This window comes from Arachis ipaensis, chromosome B9 (genome assembly GCF_059453495.1).
Source record: "Arachis ipaensis isolate K30076 ecotype BB chromosome B9, ASM5945349v1, whole genome shotgun sequence".
Classification (NCBI taxonomy): domain Eukaryota; kingdom Viridiplantae; phylum Streptophyta; class Magnoliopsida; order Fabales; family Fabaceae; genus Arachis; species Arachis ipaensis.
Window position 1 is genome coordinate 22,285,172 of NC_142444.1, and position 14,708 is coordinate 22,299,879.

A 14,708-nucleotide genomic window follows, 5' to 3' on the forward strand; every position below is an offset into this window, starting at 1 on the left:
TCACATTTTTTTTAAAAATAAACACTTTTAAAACTAAAAATCTAAATATAAAATAATTTATTTATAAATTACTTTTAATATAATTATTCCCGTACGGCGTACCAAAAAAAAAAAAAAAAGGGTACAAAACCAATATCGTCATTGGATAATTTTTTATTTTATAAAAATTGAAAACCCTGTTTTCCCGCAAGGCAGCGATTTCAAATTTCAAACCTAAGGAGAAAAATGTAATTGACTGAAGAATTTGGAAAAATGGGGGGAAAGATTTTGGTGGTAAGCAAATTATTTTCCCGGGCAATAGAGAATTAAACGAAGATGGTTTTCCAATAAACCCCATTCAGCCTATCCCAGCCTTTCTCCCTCTCAATATCCCTAATTTCCCAAACTCAAACCACTTGTACCCTCCGCCTGCCGCGCAACCGTCCTCCGCCCGCCGCGCAACCGTCCTCCGCCGTGTCTACTACCAACCTCCAGGTAACCAATGTCTTGCACATTCCATTTCTTCATTCTCGTTCTGATCTGGTCCATTTTCGCTCCTATCCGCAGATCTGGTTTTACTCTGTTATGACTTTGATTCGTTCTCTTCCTTCAGTTTTCAGTTTCTTAACATGGTTCGACTGTTACAGTGTTCTTGCATGCTGTTCGTAACTTTGATTTTTACATATTAGAGATGTTGTTGACCTAATAGATCCAACTATACTCGGTTTAATGAGTTATGTATGGTTTATCTTTTAGTATTCACTCTATGTACGGCGTAGATTAGTTAGGGTGAGGGTTCAGGTTATTTGATTGAAACCATAGTTTAAATTTTAGTACATGTTTGGTGAAATGGATCTTGTTGCTGCTAAGTCGAACTTTTATCTGTACCTGCATGTATGTTAATATACTCTTGACAGCTTGTTCCCGCTTCTGCAATTATGAGAAAGCATGCTAAATACCCTAGGGTTGCACTGCGTTCGAACCATCCAAATTGGTCCACTGGGATTAAAAAAGAATTGGCACAAGCCAACAATTATATTTTTGAGTATCAAAGCAACCTTAACTTTGATTTAATTGTCGTATAGTCCAATTTTCTTCCCTAAATAATATTTTTTTTCCCAACACAAATGAAAGCCAGTTACTTCAAAAGGATTGCATTGACTTCAAAAGAATTTCCAATGTAAAGTTACATCCAAAGGAATGTTTTCTTTTTTATATGCAATGCTTATATTTAGCTCTCATGATGGTCATTATTCTGCTATGTCATCTTTATGCTGAATAAGTCGAGACCTCCTGAAACTATGCTTGCCCTCCTCCCTTCCCCTAAAAGAATCCTAGCAAAATGGAAAAATAAAAAACACTATGGAGTGAGAAAAACTGAAAGCATGAGTATACTGAGAAGAAAGATAAAATTGAATGAGAGCTCCCTTGTATATTGTTTATTTTAAAAGCTTGCCTTCAAGAAAGATAAATGGTGTATGCTTTATGATTTGTGGACAGCGCCAAAGTGCTTTTTGACGTCATTCATCAAAATATTTATGTTTGATTGCTATTGTGGACAGGGTGCTATTTGGAGAAATTGATATCAGGAAGCAGGATTGGGCATCGCAAAACAGATAGAATAGTGTACTGAAACTAAGGGGGAAGATTTTGTCGCCATGGATATTGTAATTGCCGGGAAACATAAGTTTTAATGATAGTAGTAGAGAATTAAAATCAAAATAAACCCCTTCCCTTCCTTCAACCACAGTTGCCAGAAAGGAGTTACCATTTTGAAATTTCCCTTTGTATATTCATTCGTTTCACTACTCCTTACTTGTCATCATTGAATTGAAGCCATATCACTGATAAAGTTTACTCTAAATGCTGGGAACTAGTGATCAATCAGAAGTCTTTTGTGGTGTTCACTTCGTTCTTTTTGGTTTCAGTCCCGAGGATGAAACCGAGGTTTCCCATTTCCCTGATCTTTATTCATCTTCTGATTTCTTAAATGGCTATCTCTTTTTATTCATCGAATTTGTTATTTAATTGCTGTTAATTGTAAAAAAAGGTTCGGTTCAAGCTTGTGAACGGTGGTGCAGTGGATGAAGGCAAGTACAGTGGAAGTTGCACGCACGTCATTGTCGATAAGATCATATATGTTAGTTCGATTTGCTACTTGATTTTATTTTACCCTCGTTTTTAATTGAAACAAATAAGTACTGTGATTCCGAATTTTAATTTAAATTAATTTAATTTGTGTGTTCAGGATGATCCTGTGTGTATTGCTGCCAGAAACGATGGAAAGACAGTGGTGACTAAATTATGGGTTGATCATAGCTCTGATATTGCAATGCCCGTCGATGCTTCCTCCGTTAGTTTCTTACATATTCTTGTACTTTTTATTATTTTCTTGTGAGTGATGATTATAATAAAATCTATCTAAATACTAAATAAAGTAAAGTAGTAGATATTTTATTTTATTGTGTTGAAATTTTGAATCACAAATTAACAATCAAGTATTTCTTCCTTATAAGAGTTAGCATGATGTTTCGGACTTGGGAAGATTTATCTGTTCTCATTTTTGACATGTCAACTTAGGGGAAGTTTGTTTTGGCTATAGTTAGTTGATGTAGTTCTTCAGCTATACAAATTATAATGCTTTGAGTCTACAAATTATCAGGAGTAGTGTGGTATATATAAATGAATTCTTGCATGTTTAAAAGTTGAGTAATGATATATTTGGTAAAATTAATTTTTTTTTATAATTAAATTGTAACATAAGTTGCATGATTTAGGTTTTAGGGATTGGTGGTATTGAAATTTAAGACATAAGATAGGATTCAAGTTGTGGAGGGATTGGCCCACGATAGTAATAAATAATAGTTTTCAAAATGCCAGTAAGAGAAAAAAAAAACTGGTCTTTTTGGAGATGAAAATGTTTGAATTGGATAAAATATACTATAAACTAGATTTGGGATGATTCCATTCAGAAGAAACTTGAAGGAGCTCCTATGGCGGGGAGGATTGCATATATTTGCCCATGAGAGAAGTTTTTTGTGAGGAAGTTGTATCTAGTGGAAGATAGTCTAATAAAAAAAAACTGAAGAAAATTTTGAAAGCCGTTTGAATAGAAGAGCCTTTTAAATAGCTTTGGATGCCTTAGGATTTATATTTGATTCAAAATATATAATCAAAATTTATAAGTCCTTTGAGGTAATGCTATTTATTTGTTTTTATTTTAGAATAAAAAAATTGACTAGTTTCCTGAATAATCAGCTTTGAAGCTTGATGGCAATGTTAGGTACGTGTTGCAAACCCACCTAAAGAGACATTCTTGGTTTATTAGACAAAATTTTCCCGTGAATCTGGTCTTTCAATCAAAACATGAGTTCCAGAAGACGATTCATTTTATTTACTTTGCTTTCTCGGTTCTGTTTGATAATTTTCTACCTTTACTTCTAGCAAGGTTTGGACTTTTAGCAAATTATTTCTTGTTTAATTTTTTACATTTAGCAGGTTATGTACAGACCTCTTAAAGATTTAAATGGAATACCTGGTGCCCAGAATTTGGTTGTGTGCTTGACTGGTTATCTACGACAGGATCGTGATGATATTATGGTATGCAGTTTCTGCTACCATATTGTTTTCTTCTTCAAGGAGCATATGATTGCATTGTTGTTATGTGGTGATAATATTGGTTTGACCTTTTCAGACAATGGTTGACCTCATTGGTGCGACATTTCTTAAGCCCTTGGTGGCAAACAGGGTTACTCATCTTGTATGCTACAAATTTGAAGGTTTGTTTCATCTTATATTGTTTTGACATTTATAATCAAGAGCACACATTCATTTTTCTCTTTTGATTTCTATTAAGTATTATTACTCATTTATGTGTGATCCTCATATCTTCTTTCCATGATCTTCTATTAAAAAGTAAAAGAAATTATCTTCCAATACCAAAGGATTGATTTATCTTTGACATATAGGGGAGAAGTATGAGCTTGCCAAGAGAATGGGAACAATAAAGCTAGTTAATCATCGTTGGTTGGAAGATTGGTATATGTCTTTTCCTATTTTGTCTCAGAGTTCCAATATTTATAGTTTGGATTGCATTCTTTCTATGTATGATTTATTTCATTTATTTTATTTTATTTAATGACTGGTTGAAATTTTACAAAATAGCTCTGTAAATCTAAAGTGCTGCTTATTTCTTCAGCTTGAAAGTCTGGGCGCTTCTTCCAGAAGAAAATTACAACAAGAGGTGAGGTGTTGCTTTGCACCATGTGAAATTGTAGACTTGATTTAAACTACTTTTTTATCCACAATCTAGAATTCAATCAACTGCAGCCTAAGTGTCAGTTAAGAGTCCTTTGATACAATTGATGACATCCTAGAGGGAATTGTGCCTAGTCATTGATTAATTGAGTCATCAGAGAGTTGAGATGTCTTTTGAATATCCTATCTATAATTACAGTTCATTAACAGACACTACAGTTTGATTCCAGTTCTAACAGCAGACAAGGGGAATTTTTTCTCAGCTAATCAGCTTGCATATTTATAAAGCATTCTCATCGTGATTTTGGAGATAATTTGGAATTTGTTTGAAGTTACTGACTGAGATTGATTTTAACCAATAATCTTATGAATGAAGAACTTTTGGCTTAACAGTATTTGAATGCATTCTGGAGTATACAGAAAAACATTTGCATTGCTTAAGCTCAGCATCTTATTGTCAATATGTACTTGTATATTCTTGCATTCATTTTAACTTTAAAGCTGATTTCCATATATTTAGTTGCAATGTTTCTTGCCATGTCATTATATCGTACGATTTCATAAAGATGAACTAATGGCCTCAATCATCTACTTCTACTATATATAGAAGGGATTGAGAAAAGTTGGTGGCCAATTATTTCCCCTCCCTCTCTTTTTAACCCTTAACTCCCCCCTATGTAACTGCAGTTTTCTTATAAGAACTTCAAGGAAGTTAAGGTTTTTTCCCTATATCACTAGTTTGCTATAAATGTGCATACAATATGAAAGTTGAATATAAAGATTGTGGTCTTGTTCAAAAGCTTTAAGTTGCACTGTCTCACTGCAATTTTTTTTTCTTCTAAGATGATATAAATATAATAATACATGCTTATATTTATTTGTTTTACAAAGTTCTTATCCATTTCAACTAATTGCTCAACATTTATTTATAACCAGTGGCTATGAACTAGAGATTATGAAGTTAGAAGCTAAGGATTCCGATGAAGAAACTGAAGATTTTGATCTGGGGCAATCTGAGAGGAATATAAGCAGAAGTCCCCTCACTGCAAAATTTGGTGTTGAGGCAACTAGTGGCTTATTAAAATCAGATCGAGAGCTTTCAAGTGCCCAGACAGAATCTACTAGTCTCAAGAATTCACCAAAAGTTGATAATAGTAAAGAATCTTCATTTATTCAAGGTAATAACAACGGAGCTGATAGAGACATAAGCTTTAGTAATGTTGATGAGCCTAAGGCAACGGATAAGTTTCTTGATGTTGCTATAGGTGCTACATCATGTCAGATACCTGAGACAGATGTTAAGATCAGGGAGTCAAAGAAGGCCAATTCTCCAAAGACAGGCTGCCAGGATGTTCTCATAACTGAAAAAGCAGAACCACATGCTGAAACTTTTAATAAGCTGGCCAATGATTTCGGATCACCATCTACTGCAAGTGCTGAAAGGGTCACACATTCTGAAGCAAAGTTCAGTTCTATCAAGTATTATTCTAAGAACAAAAGGGGATTCACTCTTCCAAGGAGCTTAAATGATGGTTTGGATAATGGAGCTGGATCTACTGTGTCACCTTTGGCTGATTTGAAATCAGGTAACAAACATAAAACCCCTTCCAATAAGGTATTAAATGGCAGTGGGGGAATCAAATCAACCAGTGCTAAAGATTCTGGGGATGTGACAATTGGTAAATTGCCGCAAAAGAGGGTAAATGAAGCTGCTTCTAATACATTAAAATCAAGGAAAATTACTTCCGATGCAAAATTATTCATCGAGAAAATCACTTCAGAAAATGGTAAATCTGAAGCACGAAAAGTGACATCTGTGGTTGAGGAACCATCCAAGTCTGAACCCTGTTTTTCTGCTGGAAAAGATAGTTTTGACAAACCCAACAAAAACTCATTTTCTAAATCCATAGCTTCTATATCCAATTCCCTATCATTTGATGAGCCTTTTACAAGAGATACAAGCCCAAAGTCAGCTCGAAGTGATAAAGCCTATCAGACTGAGTCTAAAATTAATGGGAAGCATGAAATCGCGGGTCATGGAATGGAACAAGTTGCTGGTAATGAAGTTGAGCAACACAAACTTGCGAAAAATCTGGAGGGTTCCCCTGACAATAAGAACCCTCTGAATGGGGAATCCCCAAATTTAGATTTAGGCAATGAAGAAAGTACTAAGCTGATTAAAAAATCACCTCGCAAGAAATCAGTTGCCAAGAGAAGTTTTGGCTCTAAGCCAAAAGTTGGTGCTACTGCTAAACAGAAAACACTAGTTTCCTCAAACAGGACCATCCAGCAAGGTGAAGCTGTAAACTTTTCCAGTCGAATCAAAGAGGTACCAATTGACAATGGCGATAAACCTCAACCTATGACTGATGATAATAATAAGTCAGAGGAGCAAGAAACTGTTGTTAAACATGCAGATGATGCCAATGGCAGACTTGAAACTATGGATGATGAAACAGAGGCTCCTGATGATAAATGTGAACTTGAGCTGGGAATGAAACACGATGAAAATAAAAACAAAGCTGATGAAACAGCAGAAAAGTCAGAAGACATGCACCATGTAACAGAATGTGAAGCAGCAGTGCCTGAGAAGGAAACTGCAGAGTTAACTGAAAAAGAGAAGGCACCTTCAGTAGATGACTCAACCATGAAACGCGAAGTAAAACATCAAGTGAAAAAGCGTCCTCTAAGTATTGCCAAGAAGGTCACTGTTGCAAAGGGACTACAGAAATCTAAAGTGGCACTGTCTGAGAATAAGATAAGCATGGAACGGGAAAATGTGGCACGAATGAAATCTGCCAAAGAAGTATCTCATGCTACAGATGCGAGCAACAAATCCTTCGCACCAAGAAAGGCATTTGGAGATTCAAAAGAACAGAAGGAAAATAGACCAATTGATGAGGGAGAGCAGGATATGCCTGAGGCCAAATCTGTTGCCAATCGAACTAATAAATTGAGTTCAAAGCCAGAAAAAATAAATCCCAAGCAAACAGGTTATAATCCACCTATGTCAGAAGCTAACAAAAGATTGAAAACTGAACCACCATGTTTCATATTAACGGGGCATCACTTTCTGAGAAAGGATTTCCAACAATTGATAAAGAAGTTAAAGGGCAAAGTTTGCCGGGATTCTCATCAGTGGTCATATCAAGCAACCCACTTCATAGCACCAGAGCCTCTACGCAGGATAGAGAAATTTTTTGCTGCTGCGGCATCAGGAAGGTAATGAATATAAGGCACAAACACCTACTATTTGTCTTCATTTTTCTTTAACACGAGTAAAGATATTCTAATTAATCTTTGGATGAAATGCAGGTGGATTCTGAAAACTGATTTCTTAACTGCTAGCAATCAGGCAGGGGAATTTGTGGAAGAGGAACCTTATGAGTGGCACGATATTGGTCTCAACGAGGATGGCACGATCGATATGGAGGCTCCTAGAAAGTGGCGGCTGCTGAAAGAGCGAACAGGTCATGGTGCCTTCTATGGAATGCGCATTATTGTGTATGGTGACTGCATCACTCCACCTTTGGTAGGTTTTCTCAATCCTGGTTAAGTACTCTATCCTATCTCCTAACACTGCTTGGTCCTTATATTATATATAATAATATAACAGCATCAACAACAAAATCTTATAAATTGATAGAACAACTACATGATTCAAATGATGTCATTGTACCCTGTTATATATTATGTCTATAATATGGTCATTTATACTTAAGTTTCTTTTTCCCACCTCATTAAGAGTCTTCTGAAGTGTTCCTCCTCTCCTAACTACTGATCTATCTAACATTCGTTTAATCTTCTCTTCATATGTCCAAATCATCCAAGACGGGATATTATTATTTTTTTCAACAAATGATGCCTCTACAACTCTTGTATTCTTTGTTTTTATTTATCGTGTATGACTTCTCATCTGTCTAAACATCTATATCTTTCATCTTATGATGCTATAAATTATTTCATACCTCTTTAAGTCATACATTTGTCTTGAGAAATGTACTATTGAAAGAATGTCAGAATTGAAACATCTGGCTAGTCTAAAAATATTTAAAAAAGGGGATTGGATTAAAAAAGCAACATACACAGATTTGTACTTTCACAAATTAAAGACTCAAATACAAAAATATTTAGCAATTGACTTAGGAACACACAAATATGATTCACAATTAATCACTATACTAAATAGTTATCTTTGTACTCTTATTTATTATTTTGATTGTTCTTCCCTTGTAAGTATCTGCCAGGCTTTAATACTTTCTTCATTGTCCGCTGCAACATTGTTTCTTCTTGGCAGCTTGTTTCACGAAGAAGACTGAGAGAACATACCCGAACTACTATGTTTTATGAGAAGCAATTTTTAAAACAGTTTTTTATTCAATTTTCTTTTATTAAAATCAATGTTATTTGAACAAGTTTAACAACTTTGTAGAATAATTATGGTGTAGACCAAACGCTTTCCTTATGCTCTTATTGGAAGTATTTTTTAATTTATTTTATCAAACATAACCACTACAATTTTTGATAAGTAACTCTTAAAAAACTAAGAAATCAAGCAACTTTTGAAAAGCAACAGCAATACCGATGTGCACTTTCAAAAACCCATATCGTTATAACTTACGGATAAATTCATTCAAATTTTTTTTTTCTATTTTTGAAAATCAAATTGAGAGATCACTCCTAACAATGTTTGCAACCATTTCATGTGTATATCAACTGTTAAATTTGACGCATCAAGCATGTCAATTATCTGTTATAGGATACTCTGAAGCGAGTGGTCAAAGCTGGAGACGGAACAATACTAGCTACCTCTCCTCCTTACACGCGCTTCCTTGGTACCGGAATCGACTATGCCATAGTTGCTCCTGGAATGCCACGTGTCGACCTGTGGGTACAAGAGTTCTTAAGATACGAGATACCTTGCATTTCGGCTGACTACTTAGTCGAATATGTATGCAAACCAAGTTCCTCACTTGAGAAACATGTATTATATGACACTCATGCTTGGGCAGAAAGGTCATTTTCCAAACACCAGAATAGAGCAGAAGAGACCACTGATATTGAAGAATCAATTAGTAGCACTCCTGAAAGCAACGATGTAGCTTGTGAAGTTTGTGGATCAAGGGATAGAGGGGACGTGATGCTGATTTGTGGTGATGAGAGTGGTTCTGTTGGTTGTGGAGTTGGTACACATATTGATTGTTGTGACCCTCCACTTATGGATGTTCCTGAGGAGGATTGGTTTTGCTCTAAATGCATTGTTAAACGAAACTGCTCAAACTCTCCCAAGAAAAGGAAAAAGGGTGGCTTCTCCAAGAGTAAGAGGAAGTGATTTTATTGTACCTGTATAGGATATTTGCCTTAATTTGTAACCGTCTTTGGCCACTGCCAACGGTGGATTTGTCATAAGAGTATGGATAGGGGAACTCAATGTTATTGGTTCTCACTTTTGGTGAGAGCCACACTCCATTCATTGATATTATCATGTGGTAATTATGTACAAACTTTTCATTTCTGAGGGGCAGTAATTATGTGCAGTACTTGGTGATTGATGATGTATTAATTTTGATTTGAAGACTTGTTTGGTTAACATTTTTAGTGGACTTAGTGGTAAAACTGCCTAATGTAGTAATGTGTGTATTATATAAATTTTAAGTTAACAGTGTCACCTGTTTTGCTCAGTAGAGACTTCGGGAGCGTGCTATGTTTTACATATTTTGAAAGAGTAAAGTATCGTTTTTGTTTCTAATGTTTGGGATAAGTTCTATTTGTGTCTTTAATATTTAAATCGTATTATTTGCATTCTTAACGTTTATAAAAGTGATTCAATGTTATCCTACTATTAATTATACTAACAAATCAGATTATATTTTTCAATTATTCTCCCTTAGATGTATTCATTCTCAATTAGATCTTACTTGGATGTGTTCGATTTTAATATTATACCCACTATTTGTGTTTAGATTCAATTATGTTCCTAAAAAAGTGAATTATGTAAATGTTGTAAGAATTAGTTTTAACATTTGATGAGCTATTTTTTTGGAGTAGATCATCGATTCTATCCCAAACATTTATATTCTAACTTCAAGAAGAGATTTTTAAAACTCAAACTAAAGCGCTCATGATGTGTAATTGACGGCATGATAACATTGGATCACTTTTACAAACGTTAGGGATACAAATAGGACGATTTAAACGTTAGGGACACAAATAGGATTTACCCCAAACGTTGGGACAAAAACGATACTTTACTCTATTATTAGAAGTCTGTTTCTTACTGAATTTCTTGACACTTGTTGGATCTCAAAATGATGTAGATGAGTTAATATTCAAAATGGCCCCTGAATTTTGACCTTAACTCAATTTAGCCCTCAAGATTTCAATTGACTCTAATTGTACCCTGAAATTTTGACCCGCGCCTCAATTTGGCCCTTCCATCGTTTTCCGTCACCGGAAAGCTGACTTGGCAATTTTGGTTGCACCTGGCACCATAGCAGTTAGATGACGTGGCGAAATATTTGAAGGCATCAATTTAACCCTAAAAAATTTCAAATAAAACCTAGCAGCCCCAATTTCCTCAAATCGCAAGAGTCTCTCCAAAAATTGAGAAGGATGTTGGAGAGTAGCAGTCAAGGCTCAGGCAGCTCTAGTTAAAAATAACACTAACTTTAATTTATTAAAAACAATAATTTAGATTACAGACAATTCAATTGGAGCCTAATTTTAATATATTGAATAAGTTAATCATAACCAAATATCACTATCTACAAGGGATAGAATAATAGAATGTGCATCAAATATCTAAGAGGTAAAAATTTAGGCCTTTGGTTTGTACTGATATGCTAAGTATTAGATAGTCAAATCAAAATTCAAAATAAATTTAGTGTCAATTGAATTATATAAAATTATAGAGACAAATTTAGAATACAAACAAAAAATAAATAATAGAATTCGAAAACAAATCTTACATATATTTTCATAGGAATTTATAATTTACATGTAGGCAACAAGTTCAGTGTCTAGAATCTAGACTTGGCATCTTGGTCAAATTGTTGCTAATATTCTCCTGCAACACACTTTGTGATTGACATTCTGCAAAGTGCAGGATCAATTTAGTTGTTCTTATTTCTTCTTTTTAATCATGAATAAACGTATTAGCAACCATCGGTTATTAGAATCTCGAAGCAAATTAGCAAACTGACCCCACACAAGCCTAGTCCTAATAACGCAAGTGCTAGTGGCATTAGACACACTGCCACAGTATGCAACAATTCATTCTCAAAATGTCAGAAATAGTGCATAGCTAATAATAGGCTTAGCTTGTATAAAAAAGGGTACATCTGAACATAAGAAGTGCATCATCTATCTCTTACAATATGTGTTTTAAATGGAGAGCACAAAAAATTATAAGATTCAGTTGATCACAATTATATACATACAAAAAAATTAAACCCTAGCATACAATAACTCTACTATCATCAACAACCGTAATCAACCAAAGTCCCCCAAAGTTTCACTGATGAAAATAGAGCGAAAAAATTGAAAAACAAACCTCATGCAATATTTTGCAAAAAACAGAGCATCGTATGTTGAGAGCAACCATTTTGTTACTAACCTGTTTTTGAAGAGATTGCGATTCCCAGACAATTAGTCTTCACAATGGGGGCGAAACAAGTAAGAAAAGCTTCAAGCTTTAGTTACTGCGACATCCATGATTCTTCTCTGAGGGTATGTATACGAGGGGAAGAGAAGGAAAAAGAAAGGTCAATTGGGGGTTTCATTTTGAAGTGGTTAACGTTTGGGTTTTGGTTTAACCCCTTTCTCATGTCACGCGACGTCGTTTCTAAACAATTTGGGCGCCAAGAGTTAAACGACGTCATTTTGATAGTGCCAGGTGTCAACCAAAATTGCCAAGTCAGCTCTCCGGTGACAGAAAGCCACAGAAGACCAAATTGAGGCGCGGGTCAAAATTTTAGGGTTCAATTAGAGTCAATTGAAACCTTGAGGATTAAATTGAGTCGGAGGTCAAATTTCAGGGGCCATTTTGAGTATTAACTCGATGTAGATAGTTTCTATTTTCGGTTTGATTAACAAATTTTATATTCTTCTCCTATATTTTTATTATGTTTTGATGGAACTGCTACAACTTATGAAGGGGGTTGAATCAAGTTAAAATTAGAGTTAAACTTCTTTTTGTTCTATTTTTGTGGAAGCTAATTATACAGGAGATTTTTTTAGTTTTTTCTCTAAAACTAACAAGAAACAGAGAAGGGAAGAAGAGAACGAGGCCAGCATATATCTTAGTTCGGTTTCCAAGTGGCATGAACTCTACGTCCAATCTCCACCACAACCATGATGGAATTTCCACTATAATAAACTAAATTACAAACACCAAATCAATGAATTACAATCCTAATTCATCTAGTATCAAACTCTAAGCTTATCCCAAGCCTAGCTACCACTAAGTGCTGTTCCAACTTGACAAGGGGAATCCATCGATTCAATCTACCACCAAATGCTATCCCAATTTGGCAAGGGAACTAAACCTTAGTTCTACAAAACCAAATCACACAGGAACTTATCTTTTGACTTTTTCACGTATCTCTCTTGCCTCTTCTCTCATGACTTTTTCACTTACATTCATAGCCTTTTTTCTCAAATACAGAAAGATGACATTAGATAGCCATAACAAATAAAATTTGAAATGAAGCACAAATAGAAGGAAAATGATTTTCAGCTCAAATGTTGAGATGATACTCTTGTATCACTATCTTTTTCTTGTCCTCTAATGTTAAAGTGAGGCCAGCTTTATAGATGCATATTGATCTCCAATTCTTCTTCATTGCCGCTTCCAATTTCTTGTACCATCTGTCCGTTGAAACTGTCTTCATTTGCATGCAATGCTTTTTTCATTCTACTCTACTAACTCTACTTGTTAAAAAGCTGCTTCACCACCTCTGTTGTCCTTGTATCTGTTGTCTTCCTTGGCATGCATAGTATTTTCGTTTTTGTGCCATTACTGCTGCTATACATTGCTTTGCAAGTTTGTTTTGCTCTACCACTATCTAAGTTTTGCTTTACTGATGTCCTTGGAGTAGTTGAATTGTCCTTGTGTCTTTGTTACTTTGCTAGAGCCACAACTGTCCCTTAATATTGCCAAATGTTATTTTACCTTTTTCTTCATTTGTTCAAACCATGAACATTCGGATCTTTCTCTCTTAGCTCATATGTTTTGATTTGTTTCTCATTAACATGTAATGGGCTGAAGCTTTGGAGATGTGATATTTGAAGTTGCTGAAGCAACATGAACTTGGACTTAGAAGTGATTAAATGGGCCTGCATCACTTAGCACACACATTAAATAAACTTGGGTTTTCAACCCAAAGAATATTTGTCATCATATATAAAAAACCCAAAATCAAACTTAACTCAACAATCTCTCCCTTGATAACAAACATGATAAAAGAGAATAATTTAATTTACAATGTTAACTTAAATGAGTTGAGAATACTTTCCTTTGATGATCATCTAAAATGTGCAATGCTCCCCTTTAATGTCAGCATTTCTCCCCCTTAATCAAGGCTTACTCTTGAAATAGATACAACTCAAAGTTACAAAAATAATACCAAAGCAATACAACACAGCAACAATATCACAGAGCAAATAAAACATAGCAACACATAAGGCAATATATATCATTAAGCATCATCAATATCCTAAGCCACGCTTAACTTTTCTTTTCTTTTCTCCCCATTTTGTCATCAAGAAAGAAAATGAAAGACCTTACAAAAAATTTGTTAGTGGCTTAACACAGGCAATCTGAAGTAGCAGTCAATGCAAAGTGTTAAAATGGCTACAGTCATCCAGGATAAACAAAATAAAACCAAAAAGTCTCAAAACGAAAATAGAGAGAATTTGAAATTGTCCAGATCAGAGATTAGTTAAACTAGACATCAGAATTGGAATCATCGGAGCCTTCATCCTCATCCTCATTGTCAGTGGTGGTACACCCAACTTCAATTTCTTTCACATAATTCCTGAGAATGCGAATGCGGCCCTTAGTCTTCTTGAGCGCAGTTTCTTTCATGCCATAACTTTCTTCCTTTCAGCCCCAAAGTTGATGAGAAGATCTGTCAGATTCACGAATGTTTGGAGCACATCCTTTATGATCCCAGACATGATTTGGATTTTAGTTGAGTTAGACTTAGGAATCAATGAATCATGACCATGAACCGGAGCTTCAGTATCCACCTCAGTACTTCTACGCTTGGTCGTTGCTCTCTTTACTTCAAGGAGAGGAATGTTGACACAGATAGTTCTTAGAGTTTTAGAGTAAGACACATTCAAAGACTCATCCCACTTACCAGAGGTGAACACATTGATCCTTTTTTCTTGGTAATCTAGGGCTTTACTGAGAAGGTATTTGTCCAGAATAATGGTGCGGCCCTTGACAAAAGAATCAATCCTTTCTT

The 14,708-nt window shown here is 35.0% G+C and overlaps 1 protein-coding gene across 2 annotated transcripts; it reads left to right on the forward strand.

Moving 5' to 3' along the window:
* Nucleotides 1-339: 339 nt before the first annotated feature.
* Nucleotides 340-9,947, forward strand: LOC107618753 (transcription coactivator). Of its 2 annotated transcripts, XM_016320896.3 has the most exons (12): nucleotides 347-474; nucleotides 1,542-1,926; nucleotides 2,030-2,119; nucleotides 2,228-2,332; nucleotides 3,478-3,579; nucleotides 3,674-3,758; nucleotides 3,948-4,017; nucleotides 4,178-4,222; nucleotides 5,173-5,414; nucleotides 5,502-7,458; nucleotides 7,552-7,768; nucleotides 8,996-9,823. In XM_016320896.3, exons 2-12 carry the CDS (start codon nucleotides 1,843-1,845, stop codon nucleotides 9,566-9,568), a joined length of 3,570 nt encoding a protein of 1,189 aa, XP_016176382.1. In that variant the 5' UTR covers nucleotides 347-474; nucleotides 1,542-1,842; the 3' UTR covers nucleotides 9,569-9,823. The 2 variants fall into 2 exon arrangements, with proteins under 2 accessions (XP_016176381.1, XP_016176382.1); XM_016320895.3 differs by having other exon boundaries at nucleotides 340-474; nucleotides 5,173-7,458; nucleotides 8,996-9,947.
* Nucleotides 9,948-14,708: the final 4,761 nt, after the last annotated feature.

Excerpts from the sequence above, each read along its gene's own strand:
- LOC107618753 (XM_016320895.3), top strand. The coding sequence starts at position 1,843 with ATGCTGGGAACTAGTGATCAATCAGAAGTCTTTTGTGGTGTTCACTTC. Across the intron at positions 3,580-3,673 it reads AGGATCGTGATGATATTATG|ACAATGGTTGACCTCATTGG; the intron begins GTATGCAGTTTC and ends TGACCTTTTCAG. Across the intron at positions 7,459-7,551 it reads GCTGCTGCGGCATCAGGAAG|GTGGATTCTGAAAACTGATT; the intron begins GTAATGAATATA and ends GATGAAATGCAG.